We start from the raw sequence: 27,762 nt of genomic DNA, 5'->3' as shown, positions 1-27,762 counted from the left end.
AAAGTGGAAAACAGAAAATAATTTTTAGATATTACAAAATGATTTTTGAACTAAAAACACAGAAAAAATGGATTAAAAAAATGAAATTATTGATTTAAAAGGGGGAAAATCAGGAAATATAATATACATCTATAATCTTCATTTTAATTTGATCCTAAAACAGAAAGTCGGCACTCATAATTGACTTTCCCGGGCCACACAAAATGATGCGGCGGGCCAGATTTGGCCCCCGGGCCGCCACTTTGATCTAAACAGTGTATAAGAAACTCTCCACTATTTTTAGGCAACAAACAAACATCTAATTGTGGTGTGTTTTGTGTAGTCCTGCTCCAATGTGGACTGCTGGGCCCTGCAGTGCCAAGTGGGTCTTTTGGAGAAGGGCACCACGGCCATTCTCAAAGTGCGCTTCCGCGTTTGGGCAGAGACCTTCATGGAGGTTTGTGGAGCTTCTTTTATTCTCACAGTGACCAAGCAGAAGAACATTCGTGTTCATCCTGGTCTCTATCGCCATCTGAGGGCTAACATAAGTATATCACTTGCATGTGATGTTTCCCTTGCAGAGAACATATAAGCATTATGTGCTGGAGTGCCTGGCCAGATACAGTGTGAAGAGCATGCCATACGCCATTCTTCCCAAACATGTTCCCAGTGGACACAAAAAGGTATTTAGGATGTTTATTCGCCATTTTGTGGCCAATATATTCATCTAATGTATTAGAGTCGTGATAAAACATAGAAAACAGGGTTTCATTGGCAAGCGAGAACAGGAGGTCAGATCAGGAGCAATGTTTTGATTGCTTTTTCTTCTGGTTAAGATTAACGGAATTTGTTCAGCCCATTTTGCTTCAACCTGAGACAGTGGTCCTGTGATAGAAATAGAGTCAATCATACCTTAAGACCAATGTTCCCTCTAAGCTGCGCGAGTGCGCAATTGCGCACTACTCTCGTCTTCTCTGCACACAGCAAATCATATGGAGCGCACAAAATAAAATCCCTTTTTTTTATTTATTTTTTATTTAGCTGTGAGGCCGACGCGTGAACCACTCATCCGCCGGGCCGCCCATTCATAGATATTAATCATTACATTTTATTATTACTAAATCATTTATGTGTCGTAGACATACACCTGCTTATGGCAGGTGTGATACTGGTGTGTGCCCATAGCGAGCAATGATGATATTGCTCACACCGGTACTCAGTGTGCTCAGGGAGGTTGTCTTTCTGGCCAGACAAACAAAAAATTAGAGGGAACATTGCTTAAGACAGTTTTTTTCCGGCCACGGTACATATTTTAACTGCTGACAAACAAGTATAGCGAGATAATGATAGCATCATTTGAATCTACTCACAAATGTTCTTTGTGTGGAATCTGTTTGTTTTTTTAAAACAAGTAACTTTGCATGTTCAAAGTGAAGGTTTATTATGCCTTCCGTAAATGGAATTTTCATTGAAACTGGTGGAAAAAACGTGTCCCAGTAGAACTCTCATGTGGTCTTTAGGTGGTTACTCCAATTGTGTGGAACAAGCCCGACATTGAGAACTCTGTCCCGCTATGGATCATCATCTTGGCCATTCTAGCTGGTTTACTCCTCCTGGCCTTGCTCATCTTTGTCTTGTATAAGGTCAGTGATCCCTCGGACGCAGAAATGAGCTTATTCAAGGAACGTCATCACTTAACTGAAATTGTTCCGCAGTTCGGCTTCTTCAAACGATCCCTCCCGTACGGCACGGCCATGGAGAAAGCCAGTCTCAAACCACAGGCTGCGTCGGAGGCCTGAACAGAACCACAGAATCACAAAACCAGGCCACATGATTGCAAAGGAGACACACGACGGAGGATTGCAACGAAGCGAGACCACTGGAACTACTAGACTGGGCAGAACACAATTCCAAAGGTTCTCCCACCAGACGAATGTTTTTTTTTTCTTCTGTTTTTCTTTTTAATTTATGTTTGTCGGCAGGCAAGCTCACTTATTGTGTAGTTTAAGGACTTGACCTGTCCAGGACTGTCCCAAACGCATGCTGGGAAGTCTCCAGCACTCAGAACAAGTTAAGCGGGTATAGACAAGCGTCAGGGTGGACGCTCGGAGTCTGTCCGTGGCGATGATCTCGCTCCCTCAGGTTGGAGGATGGTGCTGCGTTGAGTTGTTTTTGCACTCAAAGAAAACCTACTGATTGACTTCCAAAGATGCCAAAGACTGACTCACGCTCCTCACGAGTTCTACTGATTGCTTTGCTTTTTTTCCACCAGGACCTCCAATTAGCTTGAGATAGGACAGGAACTGGTTGACCTTGAAGCCTTCCACTAGGGAACAGTTGTGGTCTCCCATACGTCCTCTGTCCTCCAACCAAAAGCCTTAATCCTGACAATCAGCAGCGTTGTAGCGTCCACAACGGGTTCCTCCCTGGAGCAGCCGTCGCTATTAAGCGTGTGTGAAGGAGCCTCATTTCAGCTTGGTGTTACTGTGACATACATTATTTATGACCTTTCGATGTAAGAAAGAGCGCGAGGGAAAAAAAACCCAAAACCTTCTATCAAAAGACTGCAGGACTGGCCACGATCAAGGCAAATGTCTCGATTTTGGATTCCTATATGCAAATTCTTTGGTGGGGGGTGTTAGCATATATGCATTGGTGTGAATGGTATATTTATGAATGTTGTTTTTGTTTTATGAACTCTTCCACAGTTCCCCCTGTAAGTCCTGGTCAGCCCCACAATATTACCACCTAGCAAGACTGTTGATGTCCCATTTTTACGTTTAACTCCGTCTTGGTCCAGTTGTGACATATTCATGGTTTACAACAATTGGATATTTATCCAAACGTGGTCACACTTGAATCTTTACAGCAATAGTTCTGGGCTGAATTAGTATTTGATTAAATACTCTACCTTAAATATAGAGATCACGGCTCGTAAAAGTATTGGGGCAATACCATTATTGTATTTCAAGGATCGCAATGCTAATGGCACTGTGGTAAAAGTATCGAGATACTCTTTGTATTTTGATACTCTTTCATCTTATTGCCATTGTTGCAGAAATAATGTGCAACTACTGTCGTTTATGTAGAAGTATTGTGATTCTTTTGTTTTTGATACAAGAATATCACATTACCGCCATTTCACCTGATACTATTGTCTTTACAGTACAACAATCCGATTATATTGTGATGCTATTTTTTTTAACAATACTTCGTTGATGTAGAAACATTGCAAAAGTGCCTTCTTGATGGTGGCGCTAATGTGATACAATCAGTATCACAATACAGTGGTACCTCTACATACGAGCTTAATTCGTTCCGGGACTGAGCTCGCATGTGGATATTCTCGTAACTGGAACGAAGGTTTCCCATTGAAATGAACTAAAACAAATTAATTCGTTCCAACCCTCTGAAAAAACACCAAAAACAGGATATTGGATTGGAAAAAATGTTTTATTTCTTCTAATTTGCCATCTATTAACAAAGTAACATAACTAGTGGTTTAATATTGATAAAATGTGTTTAATAGAACTAAAATTAGACGGATTTCGCGGAGGGTAGAGACAGCGACATACAGGGAGGCGGTGGGGTTCGGGGGACTTTATCCATGGCAACGCACTCGTAACCGAACAAACAAATTTAAATTTACTTGGATTAATATATACAGACACACTCAAACATACGATTAATGTAACTTTACACAAAACTGAATTCTAATTTTGTTTTCATTTTTTTTTACCTCTGTTCTCCGGGTTTGCTGTTTGCCACGTCTCCACCCTCACGTTCGCTGTTTGCTGTTGTATTCCCTTCAAAATATTCCCAAAATTATGCACACAAATGTCCTCACAATAGGATAACGCACGACCACTTGCCAACGAGAAGTAGTATTGAATTAGCGATCGCTCTGCTAACGGGAGGTAACAGGCTAAGGGGTGGAAAAACACTGAAAAAATGCAGCGCTGTGCTCAGTGCTCGTAGATATCTGTTATACACGAAAGAGATGCGGCAAAAAAGACAGTGTGCTACAATGACAAACAGCCTCATGTCTTGGCCTCCTGGCTTTCTCGCATCTCGAAATTTTTCTCGTATCTAGAGATAATTATTTGCTCGAAATTTTCCTCGTATCTCGAAATGCTCGTATGTAGAGGTGCTTGTATGTAGAGGTGCTTGTATGTAGAGGTATCACTGTATTTTCAATCATGTTGCAGTATTGCGATAGGATTCTCATGATGGTCTTCAGGATCCGATTGTCATCAAAAGGGGGCAACCAGGCCCTGGGAACCAAATGTTTAGATGTGCAATATATGTATTTTCAGCCACACACCCCCAAAGTCATTTTATTTGTTATTGTAATTGTGACTAGGTTGAGCTTTGTAGTAAATGTTATTGCGAAAAGCACATTTTTTCTGCTTCAGGTTCTTTGCTGATTCCACACTTGGAATGAATTTGTCACCACGTTGTTGCACAGATGCGAAATAGCAACCAAGGAGAGCCCACGTGATAAATGCGCTGTATGGTTGCGTCTCTCCAAACATAACTGTTTTACTAAACACATTGTTCACATTGGTTAGCCTCATTTAACACCACCCGCCCCCTCACGTTTAGTATAGTGATTCGTTGTTTGTCAAATGATTTCATAAACTCTTCCTAATGTCAAGCCATTATTTATAAGGAGAGTGTTGCGACTCCTTTCATGGTTTCGCAGCATGTGAAGGCGTTGCCGCTCTCCATCTTTTGTTTTTCAATTTTATGGCATGTCCTTTTTCTTTTCCTAAAAGAGGTTGTACGTATTTATGACTTAGGAGAGTATTTCTGAATCAAAAATGTTAACTTGTAAACTTTCTCACCCCATATTGGGGATTTGTGTTTTACTTTTGCTGGAGGGGGGCAGGAGAGTCAAGTCGGAAGGTCAATTTGTTCACATTTTTACATTTCTACCTTGTATGGTTTGTATTTTAAATAAACTGTTTCCCTTTTAAACTATTTCTCCGTGGTTTGAGTGAATGCAGATCACTGGGAAAATAATTTAATAAGAAACACAACGTAAGAAATATGTATATACAGTTCAGAGTGCTAATTTGTGAACCTTCGTGCATAAACAATTGACCCAAAAAAATGAAAGACTAAACGTGTTCTTCCGGCCTTTTTGTGAAATTGTGTGACTGCAGTGTACAGAAGGTTACTAGACATTGATAACTAACACCCGGAAGGCCCTGCTGTGAGTCTCCATGTCAACAAGGCCCAGCAGCAATTCCAAAGGTGCTCTTATTCCGACAAATGTAGAGTATTTGTTTGCACAGTTCACCAATTTTACGCTGCAGTGTCGCCGCTAGCTTTCTATTGTCCTCGATAGCTGTGTTAGCTTGCGCTGGCTGTCAATCACACTCAGGTTCTGGATGTAATGTCGAATATTGCTGGGACTCCGCAGAGGAAGGATGTGGTCCGAGTCTGTCGAGATGAAAAAAAGAAGAACAAAAACACTTGTTACTCCTGCATTGTTCTTTTTAAGCTATAAATCCAAATAATTAAGGGTCACAGTAGGTGCTATCCCAGCTAACTACAGGTACCAGGCAGGGAACACCCTCAATCAGTGGCCAGCCAATCACAGGGAACAAGGAGATGGACAACCAATCATAGCTAGGGGCAATTTAGAGTGTTCAATCAGTCTACCCTACATGTTTTTGGGATGTGGGAGGAATCCGGAGTACCCGGAGAAAACCCATGCAAGCCGGGGAGAATATGCAAACTCCACACAGTGAGGACCGACCTGGGATCGAACCCTCGACCCCAGAACTGTGAGGCCGCCGTGCCGCTGGGACAAGGTTATCACACTTTTTATCTTGACAATGGTGAATCAGTAAACATGGAGTGGAAGATAATCTCTTACACGTAGATATGCGGGTAGCAGGGCTGTCTAGAAACATTCGATCAGCAAGTCCCCTCTGCGGCGACGAAGGTACTGCAAAAGAAGTGGAAAGATGTCAGTGGATGAGGTCCAGTCTGTAGACATGCCCAGATATGTGCCCATCTGAAAAATGTTATTGGACTAAAGTTTTAACACTTACCGTAAGGTTGACTCCGGCAGAGTCGCACCATTTTCACAGTCTTGGCAATCATGCGCTTGAGGGATGACATTAAAATGAGGAATTTGTCTAGAAACAACTCATTCATAGCAATATGTCTGGATTACCATCTTCTCAAAATTGACCAGGCGGTCTACGAAGTTGGAGTTTCCTTCATGGATGAATGTCATGTCTGTTGAAAGACACAAAATGCTGTCATTTTGACCATTGACGTCATTGAAATATTTCATGAGTGCTCAGGGTGAAAGTGGCTGGTGACCTTTGAGGATTAGAGGCATGAAGGGGATGTAAGGGGGGCTTAGCTTGGACACAGCCAGCCTGTAGGCACGGTGGTTACGAGACGGATCCTGGTGTAAGAAAGACAACACACTGCATTTAAGTCCTGTGGCCACCAGAGGATACTATCTGTATCCATATATTTCAAGGAGACATGACAGAGGGAATTATTTCTCTATGATAAAGTATCTGACCAAATTATAATGGATCTTCTACACTAAGAAAATTCAAAATTTGACCCAAAATTTGGGGAAGAAGTCACATTTGACTTAGTCAGCATTGAATGCTTAATACAGTGTTTTATTTATTTATTTAAAAAAAAATGGAGTAAATTTCAACACTTATTTTATTGTATTTAAACAGTTGTTGAAAAGTTTTCTAACTCAAGCAATTGTTAAAATGTTTTATCCCTGTCGGAATATACTGTATAACATATCCTTTACTTAACTTTGCTTTTTTGACTTATCGATGCAGGCAAATTCACATGACAAAAACATGTCACAGACACCTTGGGAGTTTGCATTTTTAGTCAGATTTACCATGAACCTCTCGTAGGCACAGTAGATTCTTTTCGTTTTACTGGATATTCTCTGGGGAAAAAAGATGAAAGGCAAATGTTAAGGAATGATGGTGACATTAATTAGACTAAATGACATGCACAAAGTAATATGTCACCTCCCAGGTCTTGTAAAGCCTATGCACTGCACTGTTGCTCAAACCGAACATCACAGCAAAGAAGGAGTTGAGATTCTTCTGCTCCTTTAATCTGAAAACACAGTGTGGCCCTAAGATTATAGCGAGAAGTCCTATAGTTTAATAATAACTTTCGATCCTGTAATTTTAGTCAATGATGTTTGTTGTAGAGTTGTTATAGCTCATAAATAGTCCATAAAAAATAAAAATAAAAAACAGAATGTTAAATAAAAAAAGGATAGACTAAAGTAAAAAAAATAAAAATAATTCACCGAAACTAGACATTGAGAGGAATTATATTGTCGAGTTGCTTAATTGAGTTACAGTAAATCAGCCTGTTTTCTTGAACTGGACATTTTTTTCTTTTTAATACAATAACTTAAAGCAATAAACAAAAAGTGTGGTGTAAACCAATTGCAACATGGCTTTAAAACGCAGCACAAAATATACACTGGAAGGAAAGGTAAGTGCGGGGTAACATCCCAAACCTCTACCGGCCAGACCGCTTATGTCTAAGACATGAAACTTTCATTGATGTGCACACTTTGTCACAATATACCTCGGGTGCGTAGCGAGGCAGAACCCAGGATGCGAGAAGGAAAAGGCAAGGGAAATGCTGGTCCACAACTTCGGACAAAATAACAGGGACAAAATGGCAACTAAACCCGGAGGAACGAACACCGACGAAGACGCAAAAACATGACTTGCGTGAAGAAGATCAAACGACACACTAGGTAATACTCTTACACCAGACATGTCAGACACAGGGGTTTAAATACACACGCAAGAGCCGATTACCAATCAGACACACCTGGCCACGTCAGGGAAGGGGAGCCCGGAGGGACACAAGAGGCGAAACGCAAACAATCACCCGGACAACACACACACATTCACCCAAAATCCCCAACAAAACGTGACACACTTACACCGCAGCAATCTTGATGAACTTCTTTAGCAGGACGGTTCGTTTGACGAGGTCTTCGCAGAGGCAAAGCTCGCTCACCACCCAGTACTGAACCTCATTGAAGCGACGCACAAAGCGCTCCAGGTTGGCCGTCACCGCACCTGGGAACTTTTGACGTCCAAACACGTAATAGACGAGCTCCAACTGCAGAAGAAGGAACACTGGAACGTCATTCACACCTGCAGAAACGGCTCGATCATTTTAGTAACAACCCCAACACCACTTGAAAATTTGACTTTTTATATCCGACCTCATGCATGGCGCTGAAGAGTTCCCAGTCATAGTTAGTGAGTTCACTGGCGATGTCCTTGGAGCACATGTGCTGAAGTGTGTTAGCACTCGTTTGCTCGGGACCCAGCTGCTCTTTCAAGGGCGTCTGAGTGAAGAGAACGACATACATTGAGAAGGTAGTAGATGTTGTAACAGTGAAGGTCTTGGGTTAGGTCTTCGTCTTGTTATGACTTCGTGCCTAACATCCTAACGTCCAGTCGCCTCACCAGTTTTTCCACTTGTCCACTGGAGCAGATAAAGAGTCTCTCATTGAGTCCCAGCGCGGTGAACACAGCAGTGGCATCCAATTTCAACTCAACTCTTTCTGTCATGTTCCAAAACATTGGTTAAAGCTCTACTAGCAGATAAATAACAGCAAAAAATGTGTCCATTTGTGACTGGCACCTCCAGATGAGTTCATCTTGACCAACACCTGATCTCCCCCGGGTTGAGTGAGCGAGATCATCACTTCCTGTACAGAGGTGTTGACCGGAAGCATCGGCATGAGAGCTTGGTGATCTGGCGTGTAAATCTCATACATCACTGCAATCACATTGGAAGGAGAATGTTAACCTTTCCACGTCATACGCCAAAAGAAGAAGCTTTAGAGAAACTCTGTGAGCACGGAATCGGTTTGATTCAATTGGAATGTTTTGGCAGTTTACCTTTGTCCTGCGCTCTGATTGACTGTATCCGTGCCATCGACTCTTCACTGCGAGGGAACCAGTCAAACGAGTAATTCTGTCAAGGATATAAAAGCCCTGTAAAAACAATGTGGAATCCACAAATTCTATGTCCAATTTGCATCTTGCTTATTTACAAAAATGCTTCTTACGTACACCTAAATATTAATATAGTGGAATACATCTGTTTCAAGATGCAGGAAACCTTCAGATGTTTAATTATTTTCATAAACGGCCTTGGTTAAATTTACGTCACACATAAATAAACACATGGGAGTCACCTAATGCAACAAACACCAGGAGAAGTTGCATGATACAAAACTCGCCAGTTCCAAGACATTTCAGGACCTTCTGTTACGTGGCGAGGTCACGAGGAATTAGGACCCAATCGCAGGGAAGCAGGCGAGGACGAGGAAGGTGGTGCTCAAATCAAAACTTTAATAACTTAATCAGGATCTTAGAAACTAACAAAGACTTAGAAATCAAATCACATAACCCAACCTGACAAGGGGAGACACGGGAAAGCGAGGAACGAGGCACAAGGATCGAGGTAACGTGGAGACATGGCATGGACAAACAAAAGCAGACGATCCGACGAATGACATAATGATCAGGGGGGTTTAAATAGACTTGGGTTGACGAGACAATTAGGAACACCTGGAAAACACACGAGAGAGCAAGCAGGGAATACACCAGGTTGCGGAGAAACGAGAGCTGAACACAATGGGCAATCACTCAGACAGGACCCCAGGGGGGGAGAAAAAGCACAACACTAAGCAACCCTAATACCTTCTTGTCTTGGATAAATACATTTAACTTCTTGTTACCTCATTTTCCAAACATCCGGATCTGACGCAGTAGTTCAGATTTAGAGCGTTAAACTAAAAGATTTCCCAGAAAGGGCAAAGAAGCATGAACAAACTGTGTAAATGCACTACGACCAGCGGAATGTTTGGAAACACAAATATTTGACGTCAGCCTGATAGACGCTACAGGATACGGAGCCATGAGCACAAAGAGGTTGACAAAAACAGGCACATCCTATCGAAAATAAAAGACTGGAAATACGCTGACTTTCGGGATTCTGTATGAGTATTTTAGAGGAATAGCACTTCCACTGTGAGTTGACAGAAAAATACTTAGTGTACATATTAAAACTAGATTTACAATACTTACCCTGCCCAATGAGTGGTAACCATTCTCCAACCTGGTGAAGAGGACAACTGTGCTTTAGCTCATATTTGACAGCTACGGGGTGTTTTAATGTAATAATATCATTACACTTTTGTTCTTCTTCTGTCCCGGAACTGATCTTTCAGGATGCTGGACAAACGAAAATTAACCCCAATGTCCGTCTTCAGCTTCTGTTTGAGGACAAAGAAAATAAAATAGTACTCACGCATTCATTTACAATATCATGTATGCTTCCATTTTTGCCCATTTAGCTCAGTAGCTAAATGTCAGCTAGACATAGAGTGGTCACCCAATGCAGCCTATCCAGCCTTGACCCTGATGCACTGTTGACTCACCTCCAGAAAGCTTGAGGTAATTGGGTCTTCTTTCAGCAGAATCCCATAGAGCGCTATCCACCAGCCAATCAGCTTCACCACTTTAAGCTTGGTGTTGAGAATATAGGCCGCCTTCTCCTGTTCGGAACCCTCAGAGAGCTCCGCTTGGTAGGTACATTGCCAGTGAAGGAACATCAATTTAAGCGGAGAAAATCTGGTTTAATTTTGAATCAGGAATATTTTCCAGCATTTTTATAAGCCATCTGGCAGTGGCAGTAATGACTAATGTAACGTGGTACTCGGACGTTTCGTCGAAAGACATTTGGTCCCCGGACGTTTGGTGGACCGGACGTTTGGTGGACCGGACGTTTGGTCGACCGGCCGTTTGGTCGACCGGACGTTTGGTCGCCGGGTTGTTACTGTTGAAACCAGGTCTCAAAATTATAATCATGAGAGAGAGAGAGAGTTTAATATCTAAATATCTAATATCAAAATATCAATAGTAAACTCTCTGTCATAATTTGACAGCGAGCGAACCCGGCGACCAAACGTCCGTTCTACCAAACGTCCGTTCCACCAAACGTCCGTTCCACCAAACGTCCGTTCCACCAAACGTCCGGTCCACCAAACGTCCGGTCCACCAAACGTCCGGTCCACCAAACGTCCGGTCCACCAAACGTCCGGTCGACCAAACGTCCGGGGACGTCTTTTGACGAAACGTCCGGTCACGATGTAACGTAGTTAGATGTAGGTGTTAAGAGTGACACAGAAATGAAAATACTCTCATGTCACAGCAAACACAATTAGGTACGTTGAGTTATTCGGCAAAGTAAGATTTGAATACTGTTCTTTCATGAGTGAGGATTTGATTTAAAAGCGTAAAACACTTCAACATGAACCTCATCAAAAAGTTCAAAACAATGAACAGTGAGATAGAAATAAGCCACAAATCGTTGAAAGTGTAACGCGCCATGGATCTGGAAAATCTCAAAATAAGGCGCATCTCTGTTTTAGTTGCAGGGGTTTCACCTAAGGGAGATTGGTGGTGCACAGAACTTTAGTTACTTTAGTTGTATTCTATAATTAGTTCTTAAATGGCTGAGGTTGGATCACATTAACTAAAGGATATTGTTGCTGGAGTAAAGGACACAGTTGACTGGAAGGCATGAATACTTTGTGGGTGAGCAGGAAGTCGCTCACACACGAATCTAGAAAATCAACATTACAACAAGATGATAAGTCATGGCTCAAAATAGCAAGAAGACAAACACAACCTCTTACCGATGCCTTCGTTCCCATTGGAGTCCACCTTAACTGTTTCCAAGAGGTGTTCCAGGATCTTCTCGGGTGTTCCAGACATTACAGTGCACCTGTACACAATATTGTGTTGATTTTCGCACAAGTATATAATGATTTGCACTTTTCCAACCAAAAGCAAAATAAAAATCCATAGCTTTTTGGTAGGAGTAGTGTATGTAAATATTTCTAATTTTGTAGGGTATAAGAAACATACAAATACAAAAGACGTATACAAAGCAATTTGGAAACGTGGTTTAATAATCATATCAATTTGAGATTATTTACGGGTTTCATTACTTGTTTCCAGCTCCCCCCTGTTCGGATGGATGGGCACATTTCTCCAGCACGAGCACAGTTTTCCCATGCTCCTCCAGTCGGACCGTGTTCGCTTCTACATCCTGAAGTCAGACAGATGTAAGGCTACAATTCCACAAGAAAAGACGATTGCAATGGAATATGCGGTCTGACCTTAAGAATTCGAATGAAGTCATGTTTATCCACACGCAAAAAGTGGCAATGGTCTTCCCTTAAGATGATGGTGGCGGCGCGCGGGGCGTCATTCAGCAAGGCCAGCTGCCCAAAATCCTCGCCCTCATGCAGTGTTGTCACCAGACCCTGAATGCACACATAAAAATTATACATTTTCATATTGATATAATGGTACTGCAATTAGCACTGATATGAACCAGAAAATGTGTTTGCTTGTTTAGGTATGTTTCCTGAGATGAAGATCATAACTTTTGTGTATGCTGCTCATGATTTCCAGTTTTCAATGAACTTTCTAACACAAATTCGAAAATCTCAAAACCTTATTTCTATGAACGGATATGATTTTTATTTTTTATTTTTTAAATTTTCCACAGTAGAGGTACTTACCTTCCCGTGGGTGATGACATTGACTGAACCTTTCCAGATGATGTACCAGGAAGTGCCTTTGTCCCCTTGACTGAACACTTAAAAAAAAAACAAGAAAAAACGCTGAGTCACTCCTTCTACTGTGTGACAAGATGACATGCATAACATTTTCGATCATTTAACAACATTATGCCTGTGCCTCTAAAAATAACAACCTGACCCCGATCGAATCTTTCCTAATCATGTGACGAAGGCTCATTAATGTTCCTGACTATGGACTGAATTCATCAAAACGTGGCGTTGTAAGCGAAAGGATAATATTCACAATGGGGTGTGTGTGTGTACAAATAACGAGACAACTTACAGACGGTTCCAGCCTTAGCATGTGATTCAAACACCAGGACAGCTGCTAGCTCCTTCCGCACCTACAGGCAGGTTCAGATGTAGAGTAGTCAGATTATTTATTCAGATTAAAAAAATTTAAAAAAACAAAAACGTTTTTTTCTCCCTTTTAGGCTACTGTTTAAAATCTTGCTGGGGGTATTCCGCACTAAACAAACCCTTCATCGTGAGAAACAAAAAGAGACTAGTACAACATTTTGTTACTGTACTAAACTAGGTGTGCATGCAAAATCACCGTTGAAATAACAAGAAAAATCAAGTCTCTTTTTCTGTTTTCTTACGCCATGAAAAATGCTATTCTCAATAAAGCCTGTTCTTTTCCCCCTGATACGTCCTACACATGTTTGCAGATATTTGGAATGACAGTAATCCCTCGATTATCGAGACTTCACTTATCGCGAATTCACTACTTTGGGATTTTTTTCTTCTATTAATTATTATTATTTTTATTTTTAAAGTTCATAAAAATGTGAAAATCCAAGCTGAAACTCGTAAGCGGAAGCCACTCTTGCTACTAGGACCCAGCACTGAAGTAAAAACAATATTTTTTTTAATAGGAGTTGACCCTGCTTCACGATTTTTTGATTATCGCGGCCACGTCTGGTCATTATTTAAATAAGCTAAAAGCTAAGCTAAAATGAGTGGTCAACGTTTCATCAAAAGCATGCATGAACATTGAAACGGAATGTTTATTTGTCCTTTCTCAGTTCTGACAGTCTCTGTTCATTTTAAATTCTATCAGATTGAGGATTGAAGTTATGAATCAAAGATCGATAACGGTGGCTAACCGAGGTGGAAAGATGAGCGGCGGCCTTGACATGGAGCAGCTCCTCGTAGATGACCTCCAGTTCCTCAGCGCTCCTCTGGTTTGGACTAAACACAACAGCCACATTTAGACACAGATCGAAAAATCATCCATTTAAAATCTACCATCCTTTTCCTCCCTCTCAAGCTGATACTTTATATATTTATCTGAATAGATGGACAAAAGGTAGACGGTCTTCCCCCCATGTTTTCAGTAGTCATGCCATGAATCTTGACCAGACTCTTTTTGACTCTGTTTGAGTTGTTTGCCAGACCTTTAGCCTATAATTATAACAGTGGCGGGCCATCAGGGCCTTCAAGGCCTTCTCTGCTGGCCTAAGAAATATCTGAATCATATATTATATTTTGGCCATGAATACTTATTAAATAATTCCAAATTGTCTGTTAGCTTCCTTTCATTGCTTTTCCCCCTGGTTGCACTGCTTCTAGATGTGTGTTTTCATATTGAAGCATTTAACCAATCACATTTCAGCCATTATTTGTTGCCAGGGTCAGAAATCTGCCTCAAGGCCTTCACAATCAGTTCTGCAGGCTCTGCTGCATTAAACAAGCATCGATAAGACTGTTGCTTTAACCAATCAGATTTCGAGTTGGCAACACCACAATGCATTGCCGCAGGCGTAGGGATACGTCACTGCCTTGTCGCAGGCGTAGGGATACGTTACCGCTTTCACCAACTATGATTGGCTAGTGATTAGCCATAGCTACCAAACTGTATTTGGAGCGAACTGCACACGCAAATATATTGTTGTGTTTATTTAAAGCCATTTTCAAGACGGACTATGCCAGAAATACGACAGGACAGGCTCGACTTTTAGCATTAGCTTCGATGGCGATAGAAAAGAAGGAAGGAAGGAAGAAAGAAAGGAGGATATTGTGTACAGTTAAAAGGATTTTTGTTGAGTAAAATATGGCTATATTCCTAAATAATATTTCAAGTGTGGGCCAAGTTCTGATATCTGAAAAGCTCCAGTGTTTGTATTCAATCACTAAATGCTGCTAGGAAGTGAATTTTACCCCATTTTAGTGCAATTTTTGCCGTTTCGCGTATGGACGTATATGGACGTATCGACGTTCATCGCTGTCTTTTTCCCGGGGAATAACAGCACATCCTGCCACACGTCAGTTGGCCAGAACTACTTTGATAAAGAGTTGGAGAAGTTGACACAGGCTACAAATTCGACGGAATAGAATACGATTGGGCCTTTGTGAGTTTGACTGGAAAAACAAACAAAGGTCCAATCTTCTCAGGAACAGGACTTCGCATCTAACAACCTGTTGAGAGGTCTCATGTCGTCTAAGCTTTGGCATGTGGCATCTGGCGCCAGTGATTTGTTATTTGCGTTGTTCAAGACACTGACCATTTGCGTAGGATCATTGTGAGCAGGGCATCGGGCCCCAGTTGGGAGAGGAGCGACAGACTTTCTTGCAACTCGTCCTCTGAGTCCTTTGTTAGGTGATTTGCTCCAAACTCAGATTCCATGAAGCGGTAGAACTGCGTGTCTTTGTCGTGGAAGTTCAATTCGTGTTTCACTTGGCAGAGCAAAGCGTGAAAACACAAAACCATAATTAACAAATACATTCATTCATTTTCACATCCGTTTATCCTCCGGAGGTGCTGGAGCCTAATCCAGCTAACTTCAGGACACCCGGAATCGGTGGCCAGCCAATCGCAGGGCTTAATAAATACAAACATATCTTATTTATGTATATATTATTTATTATTTTATATATTTATATATATAGTATTTATTTATTTTTATATCTATTTATATATTATTTATTATTTTATATATTTATTTATATATTATTTATTATTTTATATATTTATTTATATATTATTTATTATTATTTTATTTATTTATATATCTATTTATTTATTTATTACCTATTTATTCATGTCTAAAATGTTTTTTCCTGTGTCTGTATTCTCACCCTGTTGCTACTGTGACAATGAAATTTACCAAACACGGTATGAATAAAGTTGTCTATTCTAATCTAATTTAGTTGTAGGCGTGTGTCATTTATAATGAAAGCTGATAATTATAGTGCTCAATAACAAATGATCATTTTTACTTACTGCTGCTTTGCCAGACCTATGTTTATGTTAATACTAAAAATAATATAATGACACAACTGAGAAGCTATTCAAGAAAAATAACCTTTTTACGCCACCAAAAAAGATAATTATGCTGATGTCTGCTCTGTTTTGGCCCTAAATTTATCATAATATGAAGTGACAATTTTTCCCCAACTTGTATTTTAAATGAGTTTTTGTTGTATGAGCACTGGAAACAAAGTGAAGTGAAAACCGTGTAGAATGCCTCGTCTCAGATGGATGAAAATAAGTGCAAATCTCTTCCAAGCGACCCACTTCAATGGATGATGGAGCGTTTTTCGCTTGATTGGGCCTTTGTTTTCCAGGCTGACAATGCGCCTTCCCCTATATTTACGGCATACTTGACTGGATGAATTTTGTGTGCACAGTCTTAAGCCCCTCAGGCATGTCTGAGTACTGTCTGAGACATTAACTGAATATATTTTTTTAAATAGCAATACTAATAGAGAAATTTGATAGTTTTTTGTCTTCTTTCAGTGAATGCTACTCATCACCTCTCAAACCGTCTTATTTTCCTGAAACATTTACTCTGAAAAGTAGGCTATTTTTATTCAACATTTGCTCAGTCAGCTAGGGTAGGCGGTGGGTATGGTTATTTTTTCCTCATGCTTCTATTCTTTTTCAACAAACATTCTAGATATCTCTGAGTCTTACCATGAACCAGAACGCCTTCATCCACAAGGACCTGCCACATTCCGACCGCCTGGCTTCTCGACTGCAGGCCTTCATTTTGTCCCATCAGCCAGTCCACAAGTTCCTTACCAGAACAACACTGTCTACGCGTGCAATCAAACATTTTGAATTTGCATGTGATTCACGTATGGATGCAACATGTACGGTATTTTCCAGACTATAAGTCGCTGTGTTTTTAACTGTCTGGTCGGGGGTGCGACTTATACTCCAGTGCGACTAATGTGTGAAATTATTAACACATTATTATATCATTTCACATTATCTTTTACACTGAACCGCAAGAGGGCGCTTTAGTGCCTGAAATTTAAAAAAACAACCACTGAGAAGGTGCTTTTTTGTAAATAATCATATTCAGGCTGTTTTGCCACTGTCTTTATTTTTCTCCTTTTTTTGAATGCCTTTCAAGATGAAATGTATGTTCTTTGTTTTGGATTTAATGAAATCAAATTCCCCAAAATGCCACTTATGTGTGACTGCAGTAAGACATAATTTTGCCCCTTTCATTGTGCATTTTTTTGGCTAGTGAGAATGAACTAGGGTGCGACCTATAGTCCAAAAAATATGGTAAATAGAGAGACAGATGTTGTCAATTTGAATATTAATCATTGTAAAAAAAGTCACTAAAAAGAAAGCTTCCGTTACCTATGAGTTTTGAGGTGATGCTTCCTATCTCGGATCAACCCGGGGTTCGTCGTGACCATGACGCTGTACACCGATTTTGCAGCTTTGACCACGCGATCGGAGAGGAACTTAAACACACAGAAGGGAGGAGTGCATCATTTACTGCGCTACTAAATTTGTATCAGTGGCATAAATCTGTTTTACGATAGTGGGAAAAAGTTGGGACGCCCATGGTTTTGTGTCCTCAGTGTCAGAGCATGCGTCTACGTGAGGGAGTGAGCCTACATCATAACTGTTTTACAATCCAGTTTCCGAGATGTAGAGGCATTCCGACCACCCTCAGTCAGTTCCTATTCAACCGGCAATTTAATTCCTCCTCACTCCCCCTTGCATGCACGCAACCCGAGCTAGATCGAGACCTGAAAAGCTCTTGGATAGTCGAAACCTCGTTATCCACTGGGGCAGAAACGGCCCTTATGTAAGAAGTATGTCCGCCAACGTGGCTGCCTGTTTTTCATGCTGTTTTTTCACACCAAACAAACGAAACGGCAACTCTACTTCACCTTCTTTGCCCCACGCCGAATCCTTGTGATTCTACAAGTACCTCTGACGAATGTTGTTTGTGTTGGAGATTTTCCCATATCAAGCACTGCCTTTTTTCTTACCAGTGTTTCATCAACATACCTGACAACCTCTGCCGATAACTGCCCTTATAAATGATTATGATTCCCCTTACAAACCCCCAAAAAACCTTACAAACACCGTACGACTCGTACGGTGTTTGTAAGGGAAATCATAATCATTTATAAGGGCAGTTATCGGCAGAGGTTGACAGGTATGCATCAACTTCTTAAAACAATTAGAATTCTAAAAAAAACTATTCTCTGAAAGCTTTTAGATCCTCTGGCTTCGATATGAAAAAGAAATTGCCTGATGAAAAACGGAATCAAAAAAGGCACAAGAATCCTCCAGCATTTCCGTATGAATCGTCTACAAAAATAGACCTTCAGACTTAGCTCTGTGATTGGACAAGGACTTAAATAAATTGACCCTGAGGCCTCTTCTGCCCTACTGGATTGATGGAGTCATGAGCCCAAGGTACATTAATGCTTCCCATGGGCCCATTTCCGTTTTTGACGTCCACTGGGACATTCTCAGTCAGCAAGAGGTATTTATTTTACCAAAGACAAACTTTCCATTACCTAACACAAATACACTGAAAAGTTACACTTAATTTCACACGCTAATCCACATTGACTGTCACACTGAATTATGTGAGAAGGTAACAACAAAAAACTGAGTATGTTTACATGACACCACAGGAGGGGGGGTATGACTACAGCATATGACAACATTTTCGTGGTTGACTGAAGACGAAGCCGATCTTATTTATTTCATTTGGAAGACAAATCGAAAACAACAAGTCACTCTGTGTAGCCTAAAACTTGTCAATATTTAGCTGAGGGATAAACACAGTGACAAGAACTAACTTGTAGCAAACAATGAACTTTGTGCAGCTAGCTCATTTTCTTGTAATACAATTTTTAAACAAAATAAGTACGCAGGAATGGCAAACATTTAGCGTTTTCAGAGGTACACACCAACCCTTACACTAACAAGTGAAAAGAAATTCTAGACCCTTCCTGATGTATTGCTCTTATACTGAATTCCACTAATTGCTATTATAGGTCAACACAAGACAGAATTTCATAGCAGGGTTACAATTGGCTTGGCTTCCCGTCTGCACCAGTCTGTGCATTTGTGCCTTCCTTAAGTAATTAGTATTGTCGAATGGGATGACTCCTCCCACCATGTAAACATTGTGTGATTTAAAAGCGCAATTTCAAGGCGTTGTCACTTTGGCACTCAGAATTGGCACATGTTTCTGAGTCGTAGTTGCTTTGAATATGTGTGTAAATACTGCACTGTCTTGTGGTATGGTCCATATGGTACTCGGACGTTTCGTCGAAAGACGTTTGGTCCCCGGATGTTTGGTCCCCGGACGTTTGGTCCCCGGACGTTTGGTCCCCGGACGTTTGCTCCCCGGACGTTTTGTCGACCGGATGTTTGGTCGACCGTACGTTTGGTAGAACGGACGTTTGGTCGACCGTACGTTTGGTAGAACGGACGTTTGGTCGACCGGACGTTTGGTAGAACGGACGTTTGATCGCCGGGTTCGCGAGTCCCGAGGTTTGAGTCACAAGACTTTCATTTGTTTAACCCTAACCCTATTCACTCAATGTTAAATAATAGTCATTAAATCCCTATTCACCCAATGTTAAAATCTATCAATTGCATGCGAACTCGTTCTACCAAACGTCCGTTCTACCAAACGTCCGTTTTACCAAACGTCCGGTCGACCAAACGTCCGGGGACCAAACGTCTTTCGACGGTCACGGGTCCATATGGTCTTAATCTATCACTATCTAATCATTTTTTGGGCATCAAATAATCCAATAATGGTGCAGTGGTTCTTTCGCTTGACTTTGCGGGATGCGTGGGTTCGTACGAATGGTTCTCTGCTTCTATGTGTACTCTACAACTGACTGATGACCAGTTTTGGGTATAATTCGTCTTTCCCTGGAAGCCAACTGGGATAGTCTAGCACCCAGCAACCCTGAGAAGTTGAAAATAGATGAATGAATAATTATGTCATATTTTAAAAAGGGTGTATTTTGGGTGTGAAAAATGTATGGGCCACAAAAGCAAAAACTAGTTTTCATTGGAAATATTGTCATTTTAGACACGACCACTATCAAATCACTTATTTTTTGGACTGGGTCCAATAAGATCCATATTAAAATGGATTATATCTCAAAATCAAATGCTGCTCCTCATCTTTATCAATTTGTTGAGGCAATGGGAGAAAAAAAACAGTGTCAGTGCCCCGGCACCAATTGAGGAGAGAGAGGGGGAGGTCAATTAGTTTTGAGGGCCAAGTGCCCTTTAGACTCCTTGTGCCTGCCAGCATCGCCAGGAATGTGCTTTTCAGGACTCGCATGGTTGGTGGTGGCACGGGAGAAAAGAACTTAAGAACAAGTTAAGCAGACTGAGAGGATGCAAGCGCTGCAACGATCCACTAGGAGCTAGAAGCATTCTATTGAAGTGTGGTTTTACTATGTGTACACACAGTACCTGCTTCATTGTGTCCTTTGAATTTGGTGCCTCTGGAAGTGGAGTCTAGAGATTGAAAAAGAGAAAAATGTTGTCAGTAATGGGCTTCATCTGGATATCTAATTCAAATCGGTCAAACAATCCAGATTTAGGATACGTATAAGTAACATACTCCTAAGTGCGTCTCTTTGGTTTTGCACAACTAAAGCGACTTCAACTCCTGCTAAGAAATCTAAATCGCACAAAGCCATATCGCCCAACCCTACCTTAGATTACAATCAGGTTTCACATCACCCACACATTAACACGAGGATGATAGACAAATCGCCTTTTATGTCATAACTGATATACATCTAAAATGTTGCCTCCTGATTGAAGCAATGTATTTCCTCCTGAGTCACACCAAGGTCAAAAGGTGGTGTGGATTAATGGTCTTCATTGTGTGCACTTGGAAAACATGGAAGTTGATAATTGCTTAGTCTGACGAGGTGTTGAAAGGGGGAGAATGCATACTTTTCCTTAACTGCGCCATAAACCCACATGTTGGATATTGTCTTTTTAGCTCTGACCTGGATGCAGAAATGCATGAGGCATATGCAGGAGCTGTGGAAAAACCAGTTTGACTCCATGGGCAGCGAGTCACAATCAGGGCACTAGGAAATATTTTGTCCTCTATACGTATACTTTGTACTATATGTGAACTCTCAATCTCAGAACAATGAGGCAGACGTGTTAACCACACATCCAGTAGGCACATTGCTTCTCCCAAGTTGTTCAGAATTGCTCGTAAAGCTCCCACTATAGTCCCGTGCCCACCAGTTTGGTCTTCAAACTGAAGTCTCTAAGTCAAGACTTCACAAGTACAAGCCTGTCATTAAGACAACACCTTCTTCTTCCTTCTTCTGCTTGTTGTTGTCTGTGTACCCCAACTAAAAAGTGCTATACAGACGCTCCCCTACTTACGAACGAGTTAGGTTCCGAGCGATTGTTCATAAGTTGAATTTGTTTGTAAGTTGCTCAGTGCTATAATTTGTATTATAATTTATATTTAAGGCCTATATAAGTATATTGAAGGTTTATATAAGTGCATTTGTATGTTTAAGGCTTGTATAAGTAACACGCATTGGTTTGTACTGAAAAAAAACATTTAATAAAATGGAGAGAATACATACAGTACTGTATACATACATTAGAGAGAGAGCTTTACTAGAAACTGGCCGAAAGAAGCTATCTAATGACGATTGCAGTTTTCTTTTTTTTTCATCATAAATGATGCGGTAGCACTGTATGGCATCATTCAATTGATTTGCAAACTTTGTGCAACGTTCAATATTTGGATCCTGCTGCTCGATCTTTATGTTTATAAATGGTACTGATGGTCCAACGATTCAAGTTGTATTCCCGTGCAATGCGCATCAAGCTTCGTTATTATTGCCACTCATTTCAAATGAAATGGCTTGCCTCTTCCTTGCACCTCCCTCAATAGAAGCCTTTCGCTTTTCACCAACCATATTGAATAATGGATGCACGAGATATTTAATGATAAAAATGAAAAAGGTTCTTTGCGCACTTCCGCATTGTAACAAAGTGGGCAGAAGAAGCTAGATGCTGGGTGAGCTGAGCTCTCACAGCGCCAGGGGTATTAGCGGCGGAAAGAAGTACTACTCGGAAAAAGGCGCGCAATACAAAATCGAACTTACGAACATTTTTCGACATAAACGCAATTTGCAGACATGTTCGTATGTACCGTTGTTCGTAACTCGAATGTTCGTAAGTAGGGGAGCGTCTGTACTGATCTGTGGGTGGATCAGATTGAAATGTGACACATAATCTAGGGCTGTACAACAATTGCATCAATTCTCTGAGGCGGAGTTTGGATTTTTTTTGTGTCTAGATAAAACTTTCAAATTGGGGTTCTGAATGGGCCATTGGTTATGTGAAACAATATCAATATGAAAGGTTTCGCATGAGCGTAAAGTTGAATTTTACGAGCTCATTCTGCACTTAGAGAGTACAATTAGACTTTTACAACTTGTGATTGTCTCCTTCCGCACGGTTTTATTTCAATCACATCACATGGTGCTTTTTCAATCTGGACTTTTGACCCGTTTCTAACAGTAGAAAGATCGGGAGGACATTGTCTGTGGTGTCAAGTGCTCTTGTGTCATTTATTATATTAAGTAACGTCAAAAGATGCAACATTCATCTATTCAGATAATCTCCATTAGATTTAATTACATGCAAGCCAGTGGAGGTGAATTCTAATACTAATAACACTGTTAAAATTGTAACATTGTTTAAAAGTAAAAGTTTGGTATCTGAAATCTCGGATGTCCATGCTCCGTCTTGAAGACAGAGGAACTTCTACAGGCTCTTCCAAGAAAGAGAGTAGGTGAACAATTAACAATACACTATATTTATAACAGGAATTGAATTAGACACTTTGTATTGGTTCCCTTCCTGTCCTATCCACCCAACTGCGCCACAAAGGCTGCACAAAATTGAAACAAAAAATGTCTGGGAATAGTTTCAGACTTAAGGCATTAGAAACATTTTTGCACTCTTCCCTAGAAATAAAAAAGTTTAATGTCATTAGCTAACATGTCAACACAACACAACAGGGGCAAATTTCTTATCAAATAATCTAAAAACATTGTTTAAAAACCATAAGACGTGATCGGCGGACGTGCGGTTAGCACATTGGCCTTACAGTTCTGGGGTGTGGGTTCGATACCAGGTTGGTCCGAAACTGTGTGGAGTTTGCATGTTCTGCCTGGGCTTGCGTGGGTTTTCTGTGGCTACTCTGCCTCACATCCCAAAAATCCCACATGCAGGATAGGCTAGTTCAGGGGTAGGGAACCTATGGCTCGTGAGCCACATGTGGCTCTTTTGATGGGTGCGTCTGGTTCTTTGCTAACCTGTGAGCTAAAATATGGAAATTGCTGGTGACAGAACTGAGATATTACATCTAGAACTGCTTTAAACTTCATTTTTTTTTGCAGTAGACTCTTATGGAATGCATCCTCTCTTTGATTAGCAACAGCATAAGAATCTTTTAAAAAATATTCAGTTTTTTTCCACTTTAAAAGTGGTGAAATTACTAAAAAAAAATTGAAAAGGCACTCGTTTACATGTATGTATTTTGACTTTTAAATTCGTAGTATGGCTCACAAGGAATAACATTGGAAAATATGAATTGTTTGTGGCTCTCTTCGTCAAAAGGGTTCCCAACCCCTGGGCTAGTTGAACACTTTAAATTACCCCTCGCTGTGATTGGTTGTCAGTCTCCTTGTGCCCTGCGATTGGCAGTTAGCTGGGATCAGCTCCAGCACCCCCCGCGAACCTTGTAAGCGGTTCAGAAAATGAATGAATATGACGTGATCATACCATAAGAACAAAAAGATGATTAAAAATGTAAAATGCCTTGTTCTCTAATAAAGCTAAGTGGGGACCATGACATATGTCATGTATTATTATGACTCTTGTGTCCTCACATTATGGGGTCCAATTTATGGGCGCACAATGAACAGAACAATGCGTCCATTGAAGAGTCCCTTGAGATATGTATACATACCCAGCTGATGCCGCGTATGGTCGGGGTGTCTATAGAGCCTCGGTCCGGGAACACTTGATAATTGTAACTCCTGAACAAATGCATCTTGTTTCGCATCGGCGCAGTAGAGCAGAAAAAAAGGAGAAAAGTTCCCTCAGTCACACGACGTGCGCACGAGGCACACTCAAACTGCGCCTCAGACTGTCATTGGGACGGAGAAACGGGACCACACGGATCTCGAACTTCCTATGATCCTGCATTTCCAAGTCGGAGTCGACACTGCTGTGCTCGACCAGGTCGTCGTGCGAGTACTACGACGTCACTTGAGACCATCCTGCACAGGAGTGGCATGCACAGTGCACTCGTTGGCACACAAATACACACACGCGCACGCGCACGCACACACACGCACACGTGGGACCGCCTTTGGTCTTTGGATACAATCAGGTACAGAAATATTTGGAGGCTAACCTGATTTTCAGCATTCCTACTCAATTCCATGACACAATGGACTTGAAATGAAACAATTAAAGAGTTATTTCTCTCTTTATACGTCAACTGCGTGTTTTTTTGGTCATTTAAAAAAAAACCTCTACCCCATAAAGACCTGACGTCCACATATGAGCATAACATTCAACAGTTGGTACTATGCATGAATACATGACCCAATAGGTGACTACTAGGTATTAATCATGGAGCAAGTGGTTAGCATGGTGGCCTCACAGCTCTGGGGTCCTGGGTTCAAATCCAGGTCATGTCCACCTGTGTGGAGTTTGCAGGTTCGTGGGTTTCCTCCGGGCACTCCGGTTTTCTCCCACATTCCAAAAAAACATGCATGGTAGGCTGATTGGACACTAAATTGCCCCTAGGTATGGGTCTGAGTGTGCATGGTTGTCCGTCTCCTTGTGCCCTGTGATTGGCTGGCCACTGATTCAGGGTGTCCCCCGCCTCTGGACCGGAGTCAGCTGGAATATGCTCCAGCACCCCCCACGACCCTAATGAGGATAAAGCGGTTCAGAAAATGAGATGAGATGAGATCTGTGTGAATGATGATTCAGTGACAATCAATGAAGGAATGACTCAGCAACATGCAATTCAGAACAAAACCTCAGAACTGACAGGCAAGCTAATCTGATAAAGAAAAATATGCATATTATGTCCCCCTCATAAAGGTTGAATTATGTTTCCTCTCTGCTGGTGCAGCCCAGGGCTCCGCCCAAGGGCTTCTTCTCTTTATCTACATCCTCCCACTTAGTCCCATTTTCTGTAAATGTAACATTCACTATTAACAATATAGTATATAATATAAAAAAACATTTTATATATTGATTTTACTTTTAATTTGTGCTTCTGTTTAATTTATTTTGGATCTTTTGTACATTTTATTGTGAAGTGCCTCGAGTGCTTTGAAAGGCACTTTGAAATTAAATGCTGTACTATTATTTGACATGTAATCATTTGTACTGATGTCAATTTTGAGTTGTAGATGCACCAAAATTGCACAACATTTAAATATTTTTAAATTTAACGAGGTCAAAAAGGACTAAATAAATCTATTAAAGCCCTAATATTGTGACCCAAAACACACCCAAGGTACAGTACAGTTTACTGAACATTTGCAGACACTTGACGTTTGACGTGGACACAATTGCTGCCCTCTACTGTCAAGTTGTGTCTCAGCAACCTGCATCACTTATTAAATGTCAAATTTGAATCTGTGCTTTAGACTTTTTAATCTTCTTGATTTTGAATATGGCTCTTCAGAAAAAAGTAGACTTTATATTTTCCAACCTCCACCAGTCACAATGTGATGTCCCAAACATGTTTTGAGGTCTTGATTGTTTGAGATTTTAGGGTCATAAAGCAGTAGAAATAGGCAATAGCAAAATGGACATGTGCACTATATATTGCATTAAACATAACAAATTAATGTTCACATTGAATGTGTTTGAAATGATGTTAAATAAGGGTTTCCCCATGTGGTCAGCTATTTATGGTCGTTATGTAATTTGAAGTGTTTTTGTGTCCACGTTTGTCTTTTTGTATGTGTTTATTTACAACCTCGTGTTTCTATTTGGATTCTTAGGGGAAGGGTGTGGGATTTCCTGCGGTAGATCTACGCCCATGAACATGTACTTTGCCAACTTTAGTGTGCATGTCTTGTGACACACAAACATATCAGAAATCAATTGGTTAAAGGTGTCATATCATCCAGAGCATACTTCTTTAACATCCAACTAAACACTTGAACATAACATTAATTCCAAGCCAGACTTTGTTGGAGTTCTCTTTGTCCATGTAAGGTACAAATTGCAAACACACACATCCGCACAGGCACATAACTTTTCCTTCCTCAGGACTTCAAAAGGATCTGAATTGTTCATGTATTTGTATGTGTGCATGTGAATACATATGAGCTTACAGATCATGATAATTCAACCTGCTCAAAAATGAAACACACATATTGAAGAAAATGCATTCAAACTGGCTGACAGCTGGATTAGCACTTCCGTTTTTTCCAGAACCACAAATAAATAAGTAAACAAACTGTCAAATTTAAGACTCTATGAGGAAATAGGTACTTTATTTCACAATGCGGTTCAACATAGTCATCCATATACAAAAGTTATCCATCAGTTTGGACAAACTGTGGTGGCCAAAGAAACATTGCTACCTGTTACTGCATGTAATAGTCATTTAAATAAGATTAATTTATGTAATATGTATAAGTCATCTGCAATTGGCCTTGCCATCATTCAGGGTGTCCCCCGCCTGGTGCCCGTAGTTAGCTGGGATAGGCTCCAGCACCCCTCGCTACCTTTGTGAGGATAAGCGGTAAGGACAATTAATGAATGTATACTAATTAATTTTATGCTTCAGACTCATTTGGTATAGTTAACAATGGATATTCAAATAATCTTTCACAAGTACAAGAGAGATAGTGGCTCACCGTGGAAGACTTTGTGAGAATCTTCAGCGTGTCCAATGGTTTCCAAAGTTTTTGTCTTGTTTTTTTTTGCATGTCTTTTTTTTTAGCCAGCTGTTCCTACCTTCTATCCTATTTGGGAGAAAAATAATTTCTTAAGACAAACAGGGCTGTGCGATTTGTGAGAAGAGTTGCCTCAGACAGCCTCTCTGTGATTGGTCATGAAGAGATAGCCTTGAGGGCATTTTTGTTCACATGGTGGCAACTGCAGGCTTCTGTTATGAAGCTTGATTTAAACCCAAGACAAAAATATGCTAAACAAAGAACAGTAAATAATATAGTAAAGAGTTTTTTTTGTCAATTAAAGCACACAAAGTAACAGGTCATTTATAGAGAGATTTTGAATTTAATAGTATAAAGGTGTGTTTTATTACAAGCAGGTTTTCTGGCATAGAATTGATTTTACTATGTAATTTCTAACTGGGCAGCATAGTGGAAGAGTGGTTATCACATCCGTCTCAGAGCTCTGAGATCAAGGGTTCAATCCCTGGTGGGCTCTGCATTCCTGTGTGGAGTTTGCATGTTCTCTCTGTGCCTGTGTGGCTTTTCTCTGGGTACACCGATTAGCGATTACCTCCCACATGCCAAAAACTTGCTTGGTAGGCCGATTGATCACTCCAATTTGTCCTGCGATTGGCTCCAGGATGACTGCAAAGGCTAAAAATACAGGACAATTACTTAAAACAAGGGTGTTCAATACGTCGATCGCCAAGGTATTATTGGTAAATCACTTGATAGCAAGATTCGATTTGTTATTGGATTGGATAACTTTATTCATCCCGTATTCGGGAAATTTCATTGTGACAGTAGTAAGAGGGTGAGAATACAGATACAGGAAA

The 27,762-nt window shown here is 40.7% G+C and overlaps 2 protein-coding genes across 5 annotated transcripts in view; one reads left to right on the top strand and one right to left on the bottom strand.

Moving 5' to 3' along the window:
* itga5 (integrin, alpha 5 (fibronectin receptor, alpha polypeptide)) overlaps nt 1-4,962 on the top strand; it is a 51,286-nt gene extending 46,324 nt beyond the window's left edge. For 3 of the 4 annotated variants that reach the window (XM_077610667.1, XM_077610658.1, XM_077610675.1), the window contains 4 exons: nt 323-436; nt 561-662; nt 1,500-1,622; nt 1,695-4,962. In XM_077610667.1, the coding sequence (XP_077466793.1) occupies nt 323-436; nt 561-662; nt 1,500-1,622; nt 1,695-1,778 (423 nt within the window). In that variant the 3' untranslated portion in view covers nt 1,779-4,962. The remainder of the gene's footprint in view (nt 1-322; nt 437-560; nt 663-1,499; nt 1,623-1,694) is intronic. The other variant, XR_013303481.1, reaches the window with a different exon arrangement.
* Nucleotides 3,746-24,308, bottom strand: rapgef3 (Rap guanine nucleotide exchange factor (GEF) 3). Its single transcript, XM_077610688.1, has 27 exons — nt 23,959-24,308; nt 20,406-20,450; nt 17,292-17,398; nt 16,611-16,732; nt 15,199-15,370; nt 13,801-13,885; nt 12,975-13,035; nt 12,632-12,708; nt 12,224-12,370; nt 12,053-12,153; nt 11,738-11,826; nt 11,586-11,664; nt 10,478-10,628; nt 10,230-10,312; nt 10,125-10,155; nt 8,931-9,006; nt 8,671-8,808; nt 8,493-8,590; nt 8,246-8,371; nt 7,958-8,139; nt 7,014-7,104; nt 6,878-6,928; nt 6,322-6,409; nt 6,170-6,234; nt 6,045-6,099; nt 5,867-5,938; nt 3,746-5,427 (listed from the first exon to the last, which is right to left on the bottom strand). Exons 1-27 carry the CDS (start codon nt 24,052-24,054, stop codon nt 5,309-5,311), a joined length of 2,607 nt encoding a protein of 868 aa, XP_077466814.1. The 5' UTR covers nt 24,055-24,308; the 3' UTR covers nt 3,746-5,308.
* Between the last annotated feature and the right edge of the window lie 3,454 nt (nt 24,309-27,762).

This window comes from Stigmatopora argus, chromosome 1 (genome assembly GCF_051989625.1).
Source record: "Stigmatopora argus isolate UIUO_Sarg chromosome 1, RoL_Sarg_1.0, whole genome shotgun sequence".
Lineage (NCBI taxonomy): Eukaryota > Metazoa > Chordata > Actinopteri > Syngnathiformes > Syngnathidae > Stigmatopora > Stigmatopora argus.
This window is presented reverse-complemented; position numbering and strand designations above follow the sequence as displayed.